The sequence below is a fragment of the Lonchura striata genome, chromosome 5, assembly GCF_050655825.1.
Source record: "Lonchura striata isolate lonStrDom1 chromosome 5, ASM5065582v1, whole genome shotgun sequence".
Classification (NCBI taxonomy): Eukaryota; Metazoa; Chordata; class Aves; order Passeriformes; family Estrildidae; genus Lonchura; species Lonchura striata.
Window position 1 is genome coordinate 22,334,711 of NC_140707.1, and position 15,199 is coordinate 22,349,909.

The 15,199-nt window shown below is 41.9% G+C and overlaps 1 protein-coding gene and 1 long non-coding RNA gene across 2 annotated transcripts in view; both read right to left on the reverse strand.

The window, feature by feature from the left end:
• SWAP70 (switching B cell complex subunit SWAP70) overlaps positions 1-15,199 on the reverse strand; it is a 35,746-nt gene that overhangs the window by 6,564 nt on the left and 13,983 nt on the right. The window contains exons 4-7 of the mRNA XM_021529474.4: positions 7,930-8,157; positions 5,235-5,381; positions 4,876-4,984; positions 3,473-3,654 (exon numbers count right to left, since the gene is read on the reverse strand). Of these exons, the coding sequence (XP_021385149.1) occupies positions 3,473-3,654; positions 4,876-4,984; positions 5,235-5,381; positions 7,930-8,157 (666 nt within the window). The remainder of the gene's footprint in view (positions 1-3,472; positions 3,655-4,875; positions 4,985-5,234; positions 5,382-7,929; positions 8,158-15,199) is intronic.
• LOC146767296 (uncharacterized) lies at positions 224-3,478 on the reverse strand. Its single transcript, XR_014955548.1, has 3 exons — positions 3,363-3,478; positions 3,250-3,325; positions 224-3,175 (listed from the first exon to the last, which is right to left on the reverse strand). It is a non-coding gene; the product is annotated as an uncharacterized LOC146767296 (long non-coding RNA).

Genomic DNA, 15,199 nt, shown 5'->3' on the forward strand with positions numbered 1-15,199 from the left:
TAAGGTAAATAAAATCCTGGTCCATAATCATCCCTTGAAATTAGGAAGAACATTAGCTAGGGCCTGGGAAACAGCTGTCGGTACTTTCCACCTTTTGCATCTTATTTTAATTTTGTTGCATTTTGATTTCACAAATAAAGACAGTGGTCACAGTTTTTCCTTTTGTCAAGATTTCAATCCCCAAAAGGTTAGAAATCTTCAAGCATAGCCTAAACTTTACCAGTAGTGAAAACAAAACCATTTTTTCATAAAATTTTCTTAAGAAACTTACCTGATTTTTTTTTTTTTTTAAATATGCTGGGCTGTGGAAATTGCTTCCACAGACCTTTGGTAAGAGCAGGGCACAACATAAAGATAACATGGACATGAAGCAAGCCCAGAGAAGGTGACACTGGGACAGGCTGTCCAGAGAAGCTTCATCCTTGTGGATGCTTCATCCCTGAAAGTGTTGAAGGCCAGGTTGGATGGGCCTTTAAGCAACCTGTAGTGGGAAGTGTCTCTGCCCACAGCAGGGGGACTGGGACTGGATGATCTTTAAGGTCCCTTCCAAACCAAACCTTTCTGTGATTCTGTCATGCTCCTGAAGGCACCACATTTAAACCATGCTCCCTCACCAACCTAGATGAACTGAAGAGATGCCCCAATGATTAAAATTGCCAAGCTAAAACTTTCACTCTTTTACATGCTTGTGAAAGCATGTAAACCATGTTACCATTCTGGTCTCAAATAGAGGGGAAGAAGTGAAGGAGAAGGCTTGAGTTTCTGGGTTTATGTTGCAGAACACAGCACAGAACTGCTCTCCTTTGCAAGGCTTAAATGCCAGTGTTTTAGAAGCAACATTCTTCCTCTGCCAGGACATTCAAAAGCATGTAATTGTAGTCAAATCCAAGATGCCTATTTAAGTGAAATCTCCTCTAGATTTTCTTCCCTGCTCTGAAATTAAACAAACATTGCCAATACTGAGCTGAGAGGGCAAACATGCAGAGTCACAGGCAAGGGTGGGTGCCAGGCCATGGCCAGAGAGCTCAACAAGAAAATGATCTTTGTCCACTCAGTATCAGCAACTTCCTGCTTCATCCACCAAAGCTGCTCCTAGCAGGTAAGGTTACTGGGAACTGTGCACTCCAGGGAAAAGCCACAAGTGTTGGAGGGGGGAGAGAACAGGAACACACCATTCCAGCAGGCACAGACAGCACGGAGTCTCCAAAGCCCATGCAAGATCCCAAAATGAACCAGAAAGGGTGCACATGTCCTGTGCATGCTCTCACACAAGGAAAAACTTACCTTCCTGTCTGTTCAATGTGCACATGTCAAAATTCCATTTAAAAATATGAAAAAAATCTGTTTTAGACAAAAGCATTTATTCTTTTGGAATACTCTACTGTAGGAGCTACCAGAATACAAACCAGTCCGCTTTGGCAGATGCTGCACAAATGGTGGCTCACTGCCATCAGCAGCAAATCAACCTCTGAGCTTCCCACAACAATCCAGTTTCCTGAAGCATTTACAAAGCCTTTTCCTTGAAGGACAGTTTTCTAACTAATCAAATCTTTTCAGCTCCTCCAACAATGTAGCTCCCCCTAATTCCACCTAGGCAAAGTGCAGTAGTTCATGTCAGAGCCTAAGATACCTTCCTTGAGAAATCATTTTAATCCAATCCACTTCAAAACATGCTTCTGGCCACAACTCTCTTTAGTTTACCCATTGTTCTTTCTATGAAACTGCCTGGAGCCTGCCAACATCCTACTGCTCCTTTAGGGTTGCTCTCATGTTGTTTCCCCCCCTAAATATTTTTCCATAAAGTAAACAATGCAGAAATCCAACCTTATGATCTCTGTTAACAGGTACATTACTTACCAGTAGAAGGTAACATAGGCTATCCTTTATTGTCTAATTTGCATTCTGAATCCCAAACACATGGTAGACTACAGGTGCCAAAATTAAATTTTAAAATGCTTTTCCAATGTCAGACTCTATTTAAGGCAAGCAGAGTAATACCTACAGCAGGATTGTCAGTGCAAGACTAATTTTAACAAAGATAAATTTTCTCTGCCACAAATTGTGACAATGACAAGACTTTTAAAAATGTGGGGGGTTTTTTATTATTTTACTTGCTTTCTAGACTCAAAACCTTTCATTCCCTCAGAATATTTATAGCTGCAAAGATCACTGAAGTTTTTTCTAAGGCCTAAAACTGGTGGGTTTTATTTATGAAAAACTCAAGCAATGATGCAATTTGTCTTACATGGGAATGCAAAAAAAGTTACATTAATTTAGGGAGGTAGTGGAGACATGTAGAGTAAACAAAGGAAGATCTGGACTGCTCCAGCAGCAGGTACTCAGCAGCCAAAATCTAAGGTAGCAAGTGGGGAAGGTTTGAATTAGAATATTGGGTTCTAAGCTGTTTTCAAGGCACACTCCACACTAAAAGCTCTCACAGGAAGAAAAGCCACATCTTTTGTTTTTAAATATAGAAATTATAGAAATTAATCTGTGGGAAGAGAACAGCGCCCATAAACATACAAATAACATAACAAAACGTGGGTAAACTATAGAAGAAAATCTTCATAGAAAGTCTCAGGTTTGACAGATGTGTCTGACAGAAAAGGAAAAGAAAAGTCCAAAAGCAACTGAAAATACTGGTCTGTTGCAGCATTTCTGAGAGAGGGAGGGCATGATTTATGGCTGGAGTGAGAACTGAGCTACCCACTTAGACTAGGCCCTGATAAGTGGTCTTGACGGGGCCTCGAAGCCTTTGAAGCAGTGACAATTCAGTTGTGGCGCAGTCAGAAATTATGTTAAGGTAACTACAAAGTAATGAGCTGAGTGTGAATTATAGTAGAGCTGCAGTGTGAAAAGCCTGACCACCTTAAGGCAAAGGTAAACGATGTTAGTGTGCCAATCAGGGTGCCTTTGTAAACTGTAAACCATATAGAAGTATAAAACCTGCCATCTTCTCACTAACAAAGGGGAGAACGTAGCATTAATCATATTGGTTGGATGTGCCTTCTGTCCTGTCCAGCTCCCCTTTTTATGAGGTCCCTGGCTTTGCCTGTCCGCAGACGCCAGCCAGGGCTGGCAGGCTCTTCTCCACCAGCCTGATGTCAGGCCTGAGATCAGCACAGATGTGCTGATACCTCCGATGTGCCCGATATCAGCCCAGATGTGCTGATACCTCCAATGTACCAATATCAGCACAGATGTGCTGATACCTCCAATGTACCAATATCAGCACAGATGTGCTGATACCTCCAATGTGCCCGACATCAGCCCAGATGTGCTGATACCTCCGATGTGCCCGATATCAGCCCAGATGTGCTGATACCTCCAATGTGCCAATATCAGCACAGATGTGCTGATACCTCCAATGTGCCCGATATCAGCACAGAGCCGCCCAGCTCCGCTGCAAGAAGCCCAGTTCAGCCACAGGGAGCGAGCTGTGGGCTGGAAGCCCGGCAGCTCCCGGTCCCACCTTGCGCACGGTCTCCAGCTCCTTCTGCTTGTTCTCGTTGGCCGCCTGCAGCTCCTTCATCTGCCGCTCCAGCTCCTCCTGCTCGGCCAGCAGCTTCTGGCGCAGCTCCTTGCGCTTCTGCCGCGCCTCCTTGTGCGGAGCAGGGCTGCCCGCCCGCAGCAGGCTCACCGTGCTCTGGATGGCTGCAGGGACAGGGAGAGACACACCATGAAAGGGGAGTGCTGAACTTTCTGGGTAGACTTTGTGAAGGGACTTGCAGTGCTGTGCTGGCTGTTGGGTTGGGGGTTTTTGAATGTATTTTTAAATCGGAAAGCGCTGTTGTCAGTTGTCCTAATTTTCATCAGGCTGGCTGTCGACACAAAGCAGGAGTGAAAGACACTTAGTACTGGCTGCGTGCCACAAGGATAAGATCTGGCAAATCCACTGCATTATGTCAATTCCAATATTGATTTCTATGGACATATGAGTTACTCATACACCCAGCTGCAAGAAAAACCCCCAACACTTGAGGATTTCTTATTACCTAAACTCGGTGGCTAACCAAGGAGCAAGGTGTTACCAATCTTCCCTAGAGCCAACCTTAAACCCTGAATTCTTACAGATACTCCAAGGGAAAACTTTCTCCCAGTAAGACAGTAGCTCTCATTCACTTACATGCAGTGACAAAATATTTGAGACAGCAAAGCTGATGATTTTGGTATTTTGTTTGGTATTTTATTCACATATCACAGCCATGAAAAAAAGTCTCCTTTTGAATCATTCATCATACTTTGGTGCAATGAAACACATGCTGTAGCTAAAGAGGGAAGTGCAAATGAAAGCCCACAGCTCCAAATATTTAACTGCTGCTCATTCTTCAATGGCATTGGCAACAACAGCTTTGCAAGGGCTTCTACCTCACTCTGCAGATGGATGTACCCATCACATAACTGGAAGGTCTCACAGGAGGGATACCTTTACTGTGGGAATAGAAAAGCAAGCCCTAATTCCCAGCATTATCCTCAGCTCACTAAACCATACTACTTCAAGCAGAACTGTACAACCAAAGCCATTATTTTACAGTGCCAACATGACCAAGGTTTCCCTTTCTCCCCAAAAGCCACGATTTACAACGTTGCTTCCCTTCCCCATCCCTAGAAGTACAGTCAATATAAAAACCAACAATAATAACCATTTCCTTTTGGTTATGGCTGCCTGAATTGAGGCACCTATGTGACAAAAACTGATTTTCCTTACGTGGATCCTTAGCTCTTCCTGCATCTTAGACACCTTAAAGATCCATGTGCCCAAAAGAGAGACATCAAAAAAATCACAAGACCAAGAATTTCAAATTTGAGCAAAGCACTGATGTAAGAATTCCAGTAACCTTAACTTTCACATAACTAGAATTTTTGAAACCTCACCTTGAATCCATTCCTGCTTCTTCTTTTTATCAGAGGCACTGATCTCAAAGGTTTTATCAAGACATTTTATGAGAAAAAGGCATTTCTTTCCATCTTTGTCAGGCAAGGCCTAGAATGGGTAACAATAAAGATTAGCTTTGCAAACACTGAAATCTAAGTTATAAAGTCAAACAGCATCTATGCACTTATGTGTCAGACACAAATACCAGCACTAAGAGCCTTTATTAAAAGGGTGTTTATGAACTGGAGTCATATGAAGTAAACCAGCTCTGTTAAAGATACCAGGAATCAATCCCACACACAAAAAAAGAATTAATTCTGATCTTTAGAGACATACATAGTTTTTGGACAGGTTTTACCTCTACACAACAGTTGCCATCCAGTATGATGTCTCCCTTCTTGTCCTTTAAATCTTCACTTACATAGTAGGAAATAATGTTGGGTTTTAGCACAAACCATCGTTCCATCCAATTTTTCCGTTTGTGACCTTTTTTCAGCATGTAGCCCTGTTAAAAGCAACAGAGCAGCTGAAATGCCTGGCCTCTGCTGAACCATCCGGTCTTTTGGTTATGTAAAGGTGTAAAGACCCAACAGAGCACACAGAAAAGTTACCTCATGGCCCCAAATACTTTCAAAGTTAGCCAGTATTTCAGCTGTACCTTCCATTTCTGTAATCAAATTCCCCAGATACTTACATACTTTTGTCTGACATTGAACTTCCAAAAAAAGTCAAATCGCAGAGGAAACTGAAACACCAACATCAATATAAGCTATGAACAAGCCATATAGAAAGTATACTCTGTATCCAGAGTATTCCAGATTAAGAGGATGAAGAAGTTGGAAAGAAGACCACAGAACATTTTTCTGTAATGGCTTTCATCTATAACTGTTTTTGATACATGCAAATGTGCTTGTATTAAATAAGTAAGTAAATAAATAAATAAATGAATGAAAAGATATGTGCTGTGGCATATTTAAGCCAAAGATATCTTTCTCTACAGGTCTGAGGGGAAAGAAAACATCCATAACAGGTGAAGAAGCTTTTTTGTTTAAAAAACAAATGAAACCATACAAAAACCCAAGCCTCCCCCTACACATACAGCTTATCTGTGCTCAGCTTTTCCAGCCACTGAAACAAGTCCAGAGCCAAGGCCGTGCCTATTCCCAGGTGCCATCCCACTCCCTTGCTCCAGACCAGGAATGCACAGCTTTGTCTGCCGCCCCCGTACTCGGCTCTGAGCTCTTGGTGCTTGCAAGGCCACGTGAAGGGCTCCTGCAGCTTCAGTCTTTCATGCTTTGCACAGTCTAAGTCATAGCCAGGGTTTTTTTTTTTTTTTCATTCCTGACCTACCAAATTTGCTTTCAAAGCCAAGTCAGACTAATACTTTCCCCTCAAATTTCTGCAACATCTTTACCTATTATTTAAGTATCAGCTACTTTTCACCTTCCAAGAATCTACTGAGAGATCTTGAAAAGCAGGAGCTTTTTCACACCAATCATCACACAGAGGACATATCTTTCAGAACACTAAATATCACAAGTTTAACTATTGCCACTACCCTCTGTAAGCCTTAGAGATCCAGGATGTGTTCAATAAAAGAGTAGCACAACACTTGTTTATGCGACCATGTGTCATTAATTAATACCTTAAGGCAATTATGTGATTACTGCAATATACAGGACAATTCTGTGACCCAACAAGGTATTAGGATACTGAAATCACACAGAATTCTGCCCTCCACCAGGCCAATAACTGCCCAAACTGCCCAGGAGGCACAGGGCCAAATCTTGACACAAACTATTTTTAAGTGTCAAGGAACCATTCAAAGGTACTCAGACATCCTTGAGAAAAAAGCCCAGGCACCCAGAGAGGAAAGAAAGGAGACACAAAACAAAACCAAAAAAATTAAAAAAAAAAAAAAAAAAGGTGTGGGGGAAGGCACACAATGAAGTATCAAAACTGAAAATAAATCCAGTTTCCTCACAAGTTTCAAGCAGGAATGAACTGACACTGGTTAATTTATTTTTATGGTACCAAACAGCAGAATGACTTCATTTTGCCCTCAACTGACTTCATGTGTGTGTGTGTCCCCAGGCCTCACCTCCAACAGGCAACCAGCAGTTAACAAAAATAGACTTTTGCATTGTTCTGTGGGTATTCTGAAAGAATTTCCTGTGCCAAGACCTTCTGATGTTTCTTCAGAACAGCTTAGGAAAGCCTGCCAAGAAAGCCTTTTGCTTCTTTCCTCACCAAGAAATCAAAGATGAAAAAAATTCTCTTGTCAGGTAAAAATCAATTTGAAAGAGCTCTCTAGGTAAACTCTGCTGTGACCCCTCAGGTCCCTGTGGTACATCCAATTCCCATGAAAGAAATGCAGTTTCTAAAGGCATTCCTGAACTGATAATCCAGTCACTGGAGATCTGAATAAAGAAGTTTGCTAAGAATAGAAAGTCCAGCATGATTTCTGGAGTCTGAGTGCAGGTAAGTAAGTTGTCAATCATGTAGCCTGCTAAGCAGAACAAGAAGGGACAGCCCTCTGAAGCTCTTCCAGACCTTTTTGTCCTGTTGAAGTGGGGCACTTGAGAAGCCAAAAGACCCTGCTCCAGACCCCCTTGTTTGAACACAGAGGTGGTGCCCAGCACAGCTGCATTTCCTACAGCACAACTGAAACTACAGAAAAGCATTTCCAAAGACTGAAGAGCTGCCACCAGAACTGACAGTATGATGCAGCTATTCTTTGAGCTAACAAACAGCTGGTACTAGTGTAAAAAAGGTCATATTTCAAGTCAGAGCCCATGTCTTTCACTTTCTAAAAGCAAGCTCTCCCAAGAAGCAACTCATTCATAATAGTGCTGCAATTACAACAATCTGAATAGAAGAACAATTTCTTTTCTAAAAATAAGCTCATATTAAAGGACCCTTATAGCTAATTTACCTAATTTCCTCCTGCTCATCATTCAATAGGGTAAAGAAATTTGAGCACAAATTGACCATTGTCTAATTCAAGCAATAAATAAGTCTACTTTAAAACATTAGTTTTCTGTGGTTCTTACCTGCTTGAGTACATCTAGTATGAGCTCATTAAAGACTTCATTGATGGCCATGGACACAGTCTGCCTGTCCATTCCTTTGCTGAACTGCCCACTTCCAATGAGGTCAATCAGCTCCCACGCAGAAAGACCCTCTCGACTGGTGTTGAGAGCAATCTTGTAATGGTCAAACTGCTCCTGCTGCCAGCCTGCTCCCATTGCTTCCGTGATTTTTTTAAGCAAATATTCAATCTGTGCAGAAACACAAGCAGAAATCCATCATTTGCAGCAAGCATGGGAATCAAGTGTTTCAGAGCTGTAAAGGAAGCTTCTCCAGAGACTATTACAGCAAGTTTCCTGTGTTCACATGTAGGCCCCTAAACGTAGGTGGTTTAATTAACAAAGGTTTTAAGCTCCTGTCTCAGCTGAACTCTGCACTGCCAAGCCCATCCCTCAGCTACTCTCTTCACAATAAAACAAAGAATTGAACCTGACAGCCTCATTTAATATTTCAGATTCCTACAGAACACATGGGACCTTCCCTGCAATTGCTTCCAGACTGTGAAAGCAAGGAGTTTCAGAAAGCATTTTGTAAGCAGAAAGCAAACAAATAACAAAAAATAAGAAAAGAAGGCTTGGACTTCTTTTTCTAGTTTGGATTAGAAGTGAAATGAAAAACCAAGGTATGATCTATACCTGACCCCTCTCCTCTAGCTCTCAAGCACTCCATCCCTGGACATAATCCTGACAGTTGCATCAAAAGAAATAAAAGAACAAATCTTTCACATCTGCTTTTGTTTCCCAGATAAATTCTCCTTGTCCTTTAATCTTTAATCACTCTGTAAGCATTACCATACACAGGATAGTAACACCAGTAACACTGGTCAAAACGAACAAAAGAATGAAAAAGAAGTAAAGAAGGCTGAGGCTTTTTAGTTTGTTTTTTTTATGTTGGTTTTAAACTCAGCAATGTTCATTTGCAGTATTTCAAAGTAAACCCATCCACAGCTTTGAGCACATGCAAAATGATTTTAATGACTCTCTAAACAAAACAATTGGTGAGGGCCTTTCTGCTACAGCTCAGAGTCACCTTTTAGCTGGTCTAACAAGCTTTGGAGTCTCTATACAAGAGATTTGAGAGTACAAAAATCAAGAAGTGTTTTCGTCCTCCACACATTTCACCACAAGGACTGTCAAGCATCAGTATATTGTGGCTGCTGTTTCTCTCTCTTCCAATGGGCACACCCTTCCTTTCCCCCTGTCCATGGTCAGGAAACACAAGTGTGCAGTGGAAGAGAAAACCCCAAATTCACCCTGCAGATGGATGTGCTTTTCCCACTATTTCAGCTCAGTATTCCTGATGTCACAGCCCCTGCTCCAGGGACATGTGGGTAATGCTGCAGCAAAAAGCAGAAACTGCAAAGCTGCTGCAGCACCAGGAGGAAAGCTCCTGTTCCACTGAATGAACTGGAAGTGCACACGCTTCCAAGTTGTGCCTGTCACATCCTCCTCAAGTCTCTCCTAGGAGAAGACAGCCCAGCCAGGCACAGACTATTGCCTCCAAAAGTTGTCGAGAGCGTTGTTTTTCATGTCAGCTTTACCAAATAAGACACTTCAATAAGTTTTAGCTCCTCATGCAGTTCTTACTAGCAAAGAAATGGTCTAACGGAGGCCTCTGCAGAAGTGGCATTCAAATTCACAGTCTTTAAAATAAGCTTTGCTGATTTTGACTCTCCAAAATCCTTTAGTTCAAAAGACAATTCAAGGCTTTCAAGCACTGACTACCATAAATCCTCAGTATTCAGTTAAGGGCAGGAAGCAGCTTACTTCCTACTCCAGACATGTTTCAGAGAAAAAAAAAAAAACAACCCAAAAAAAGCCTTCACAGAGTGCAAGAACAGGAGCACTGAAAAGCTGTTTCAAAACAAACCTCTTAAAACCTTGATTTTTTAACATGTGTTCAAAATACATTCTGCCACTCTGCCCATTCCCTTTGAGTAACATCAATTCTGAACTATGATCCTGGACTTTAACTGGAAGGAAAGCGAAAATAACTCAGACTTAATTAGATAGATAAAATATCTGCCAAAATGCTACACAGTAATAATAATTTTGAAAAAAAAAAAAATTAAAAACATGAACTCTAACTTTAAAATGCATTGTTCCAGAATTTCACAACCTCTTACACTGCTTCAGGCATGGCAACTTAACACACCAAGCTCTCAAATTCCTTTGGTTAATTATCTAGAAGTACCATGTCTCACTTGCAGACAATGGAAAACATGCACACAAAGAGCATACCTGAATAAATTTTTACCCATTTTTGCTCAAGCCATATAAATAAAATGTGGATCAAACTAATGGTCTGGAAATGATGCAATGCAAAACTCTTACCTAGTACATGTTATCATATAATACACTAAAAATAAGTAAAAATATTGTTTCCTTTAGTGCTATTTGTACACATTTTATCTTATTTTGGTTCATAGATTAGATTTAACCATTTAAGTCTGTTAACCCCCATCTACAAGTCATTTACATGACTACAAATATCTTACAACCTCCCTAAAGTACACAAAATACTCATTATTTTAAACTACATTCACTCTTCTTAAGTGAAAAATGACCTGTGCATGTTACAATTCTATTTCTAAAATTAAGAAAAAAAAATTAAAGGTTTATGTTGAATTCAGTCATGTACATGGCTAACCAAAGTTGCCAGAAAAAGTTTATCTCATCTATCTGCTCAACAGCAACAGTGACTTTTGCACAGTATGAATATGGAAGTATGAGGTAAATACGAAGAAATAAATTGCACCAGTGTGAAAGCAAATAGCAACCACTCATTAGGTGCTCAAATGAGGAACCTCTGAGAGCAAATGACATTTCCCCTCCTCCACAGAGACATGCCAACCTAGCAAATAACTGCCAAAGTCTCCTGTCTCAAATGTAAACGACTTTTGTGGCTAAAAAGCAAAAGTGAAGGGGCATTTGCTGCTATTCTGACAGGACTTTGCTTTCAGGTCAAAACTATGCAAAATACAGGTGCAAAAACACCAGGGAGTTGTTAACACTGCATACACCAGTAGGGACCCAGTGGCTCCACACTACCAAAATCAGCTTCCATCTCCAACTTTTCAGCTAGAATTTTGCCAAGAGAAATCAAAAATAATAACAAAGAACAGAGCTCTAACATGAGTCTGTTTGGGAGCTTCTTTCAGAAGGCACTTTCTTTTCCCTGTGTTTCAGTATCTATTTGTTTTCCTTTTCCAGGTATTCCTGCTTTTCACAAATGTTTCTGATACACAAGTGGGTCTCTTAGAATGAGAAAAATAATGCTAAGGAGGCCTTCATGCCCAGCAGAGCACAGCAGACAAGGCTATTCTGGCTCACACTATTCAAATAAGGCTTGTGACATTAACAAAGCAGATGTCAAAAGTCTACTCACACTGTACAAAATTCTGTGGGAGTTTGTGTTACTGAACCACAGCCATGGAAGCAGGCATATCCCCTCTCACAGTCATCATCAACTCCTTTTTCTCATCCCATCAGAACACCACTTACATTTAAGTCAAATTATTTGTTTCTTCCTTTCCACCAGCAAAATTGTGTTTGTCATCCAGTGTAAGCCACTACCTTGTTTCTTTATTTTCCAAAATTAAATCAGTGTTAAGTGAAATACAGTAAAGGTCAACTCAAGAAACAACCTGCTGTGTGAGCTGAAGACTACTTCATGCAGCAACCAAGGAAGAAGGCAGTGAAATGGGAAGAACTGATGCAAGTCCTCCTAACCAAGTGACTGACGCAAGTGACTAAAAATCTTCCTAACCACTGTCATCAACTTTTAAAGATCATGAGTCAATTTAAACCCCACACAAGCAGCTTTCATTCTCTTTATATATGTTTTTATGTAATTCCTGAAGGGCCAAGGATCAATTCCCAGTATTTCATTCACTGTTTCAGTTTCTGGTACTAGAATGCAGAACAAGGAAGCAAATATGGGCATAAAAAACACTCCAGAAGAATCACCACTGGATCAGATTCTCACCTCCCCAGGCTAAGAAAACATCACCTCATTTTGACATGCACAAAAAGCCACACAAGGCTTAGTCCTCTTAGGAAGATTAGAAATGCCATCTATTAATAAATTTGAAGACTGGAGGACAAGTGAAAAATGTACAAATCTTTCCTCGTGGAGCCAAAAGCAGCAAACATATTTGGCTTATTTGAAACAAACTGTGAAGACGGGATTACAACACTGAGTATGCAGCCTGCAGTGTGTGTATCTCTGAGTTTCACCATGAAGAATGGCCCAGGAACACAACTAACCACACACCACAGCTCTCAGGCGACAAAGCATTCCCAAGGCTGCAGTCACATGTCCAGAAATAAGAAAGGGGAAGTGCTTGAAAACCTTGTTATAAAACAGAAAATGTCTGGTTAAAAAATACCAAGACACACAAATGAGTCTGTAACAACTAAGAGGTGGGTGACTTTTAAGGAAAGCTCATGACAAAACAGAAATATTTCTCCTCTTATGGATTCAGTTCTTTCCACCTTTTTCCTTCATTTCATCCTTCTCATGGAAGAGGTAATGCCTGCAAGAGCTGAAGGAAACAAACACTTGGATGTCTGCATCTCAGATGAGCTAATGGAAAATCTGGCAGTGGGGAGGGGAAGGAGCTCCCAGCCAGTTCCTGCTTTCTGCATTGACACATGAGCACCTTTGCAATTTGGCATTCATGGATCTCTGCTCCTTCCCAGCTCTTCTAAGTGCTCTCAGCTGCCCAGCAGCAGGCAGCAGAGGGGACACTGGAGAGCAAAGCCATTCCCAGCTGTGCCCAGTGCCACCTGCAGCCACCTGTGTCTGTGACACCTGCCTCCTCCCAATAACACACAGGGATCCTCTCAAGCTTGAGGTCACATTCCAAAACTGCACACCCCATCCCCATCCCTTTCCCAGACTGGATTTTACAAACTTTAACTCCCTCAAGTGCAGGGCTGACATCTCTTCTTCCAGAGCAGATGAGGAGCACAGGTCAGTCACTGTTTTCAGCCTGGCCCCTGCTAAACCAGCAACTTCTGGCCCTTGCTTCACCCCCCAGATTCTCTCCTGGTAACTCCTTTCCTCACTCTGCTCTTCTGAGCCTACATCTCTGAATCCTTTCCAAAGTAGCCTCTTTTCCCTTCTCTGGAGGAGCTGCAGCCACCCCCCATTTGCTGCCCATTCAACCCTTGGGCAGGGAATCAAGACTTAAGCTTTGTAGCTGTGGGGAACAGCCCCACCACATTCAGCTGTCCCAAAGGAAAGCCCAGCACAGCAGCACCAGTGCAAAAGTACATGACATGGGAAGAAGGAAAGACAGCAGCTTCAATATTCTGTCAGCACAGTGCAAATAAGGTGAAACTGCACTCAAGCAGGAGGCTTTGCCAGATATGAGATATGAAATCTATAAAATTACTGCAGAAACCACTTATTTTAAAAACTACAAAAAGTAAAGAACAATGAGAAAATTCAGACTCCCTAAGCATGTCACAAAGAGCAGCTGCTCCAAGGAGTAAGAAGAGGCATTCCTACAGCCACATGAAGTTGTATTAATATATTCCCTGGAGACCAAAGAAGCCTTCTAGTTTTCAAGATAGGATGCAAAAATATTCAAGGAATCACCCTTCCAAACTGAAAGCATGTGGCGAGTTTCTCAGTTACTTACAAAGTGGAAAAGAAACAAATAAAAAAAAACAAAACAAAAGCCAACAAGTGGAAGGGAGGGAGGAGGGGAAACAACCAGATCCCACACAAACAGCTGGATCTGTGAGCCAGAACTGCAGGAGATGGTGTGTTGCAATATTCTCAGCCAAGGATAAGCACAGCAGTGGGGCAGGGCAGGAGAGCTGCCTGCTCCCTGGGTGGGAAGCTGCAGTCACACAGGAGAGGCTTACACTGCTCTCAGCAAAACACCAACAGCACAAACAGCAGCACTTCCACCCCCTTTCTCCTCTCCTCCACTTTGTAAAAATCCCCTCACTGTATACGTGACCTGTGAGCCATTCTGTCAAAAAGGCAGATACAAAACAGCTGAGAAAAAGCAAAACCGGCTGAAACTGAGACTTAGCATTTTTACTTTGGGAATTTTGTGCAGAGAGTAGATGAGTAAATGTGAAATTTTCCAGAAGTACAGAGAACCTGATGCAGGATCAGTGCAAAGCAGAAAGGAGTGTATTCAACAGGCAGCATTCCTCCAGTGGCTGATTACATTACCTGTGTGGTCTGAGAGAAGGGGGAGTGAATACAGGCATTGTATATGATAAGAACAGAGCAGCCTTTCTTTGTCAGTCAGGCTCTGTAAGCTTTCTTTAAACAAATTGCACAATTTAAATCTTGCTGTAATCAAGGAGATGCAGACACAGATCCACAATCAGAATTTTTTAAATAATCCAAATAGAAGAGCAATAGAGGCTAACCTGGACATTAAGGAGGGGAAGGAAGGCAAACAACAGCACATACAAAATCTGGAAATCAGGAAATTCTCAGCTCAGTGCTGACTCTGCCAACACACAGACATGTTCCCATTACCTGGCAGCAGCCACAGAAGGCAGCACCAATCTGGGGCTTCCCTGGTGGAGAAGGAGTGGGGAGCAACACCCCAGAGCTGACAGGGCTGAAGCATTTAACCATGCCAGCAATTTAGGAGATGTGAAATGTCCGGCACAGGTAAGCCAGGCTGCACAGCAGGGAACACACTGACAAACCAGAGACGTGGATTTGAGTCCCAGTTTTGGCATTTATTAGTGGTTCTGACCTACCAAACAAATATAGCACCACTAAGAAAGGAGCTGTTTTAGCTCTTATAACCATGATCCCTGTTTCCCAGAACCAATAGAAACAAATGGGAAAGCAAGCAAGAACACTGTCTCATTTCTCATGGGAATACAGCATTCCAGGTAGGGCCCTGGCATGGGCCAGTCTGGCAAAACCAGCAATATGCAGAGTGAAAGTCTCCTGCTAAAAACTGAGAAAGCAAAACTGAACACTTTATTTTGTTAGGAGAGCTATCTGTACACGAGGGTTTGGCACAACACCTTGGAGTCCAACAGTAATGTTGTTAGTGGCATTTTAATCAGACTGTTTTGATCCTTGGCTGTTCAACAGCTTGCTAATATTTATTATTCCATCCTCCAGTGCTGAACTGCAAACCAATGGGATTTGTGTCCACAGTTTTGCAAGGGATTATTTATGCCAACAGTTCTGATCTTTCTGCTTCTCTCCCCACCCATCCCAAGGGGGAGAATAATG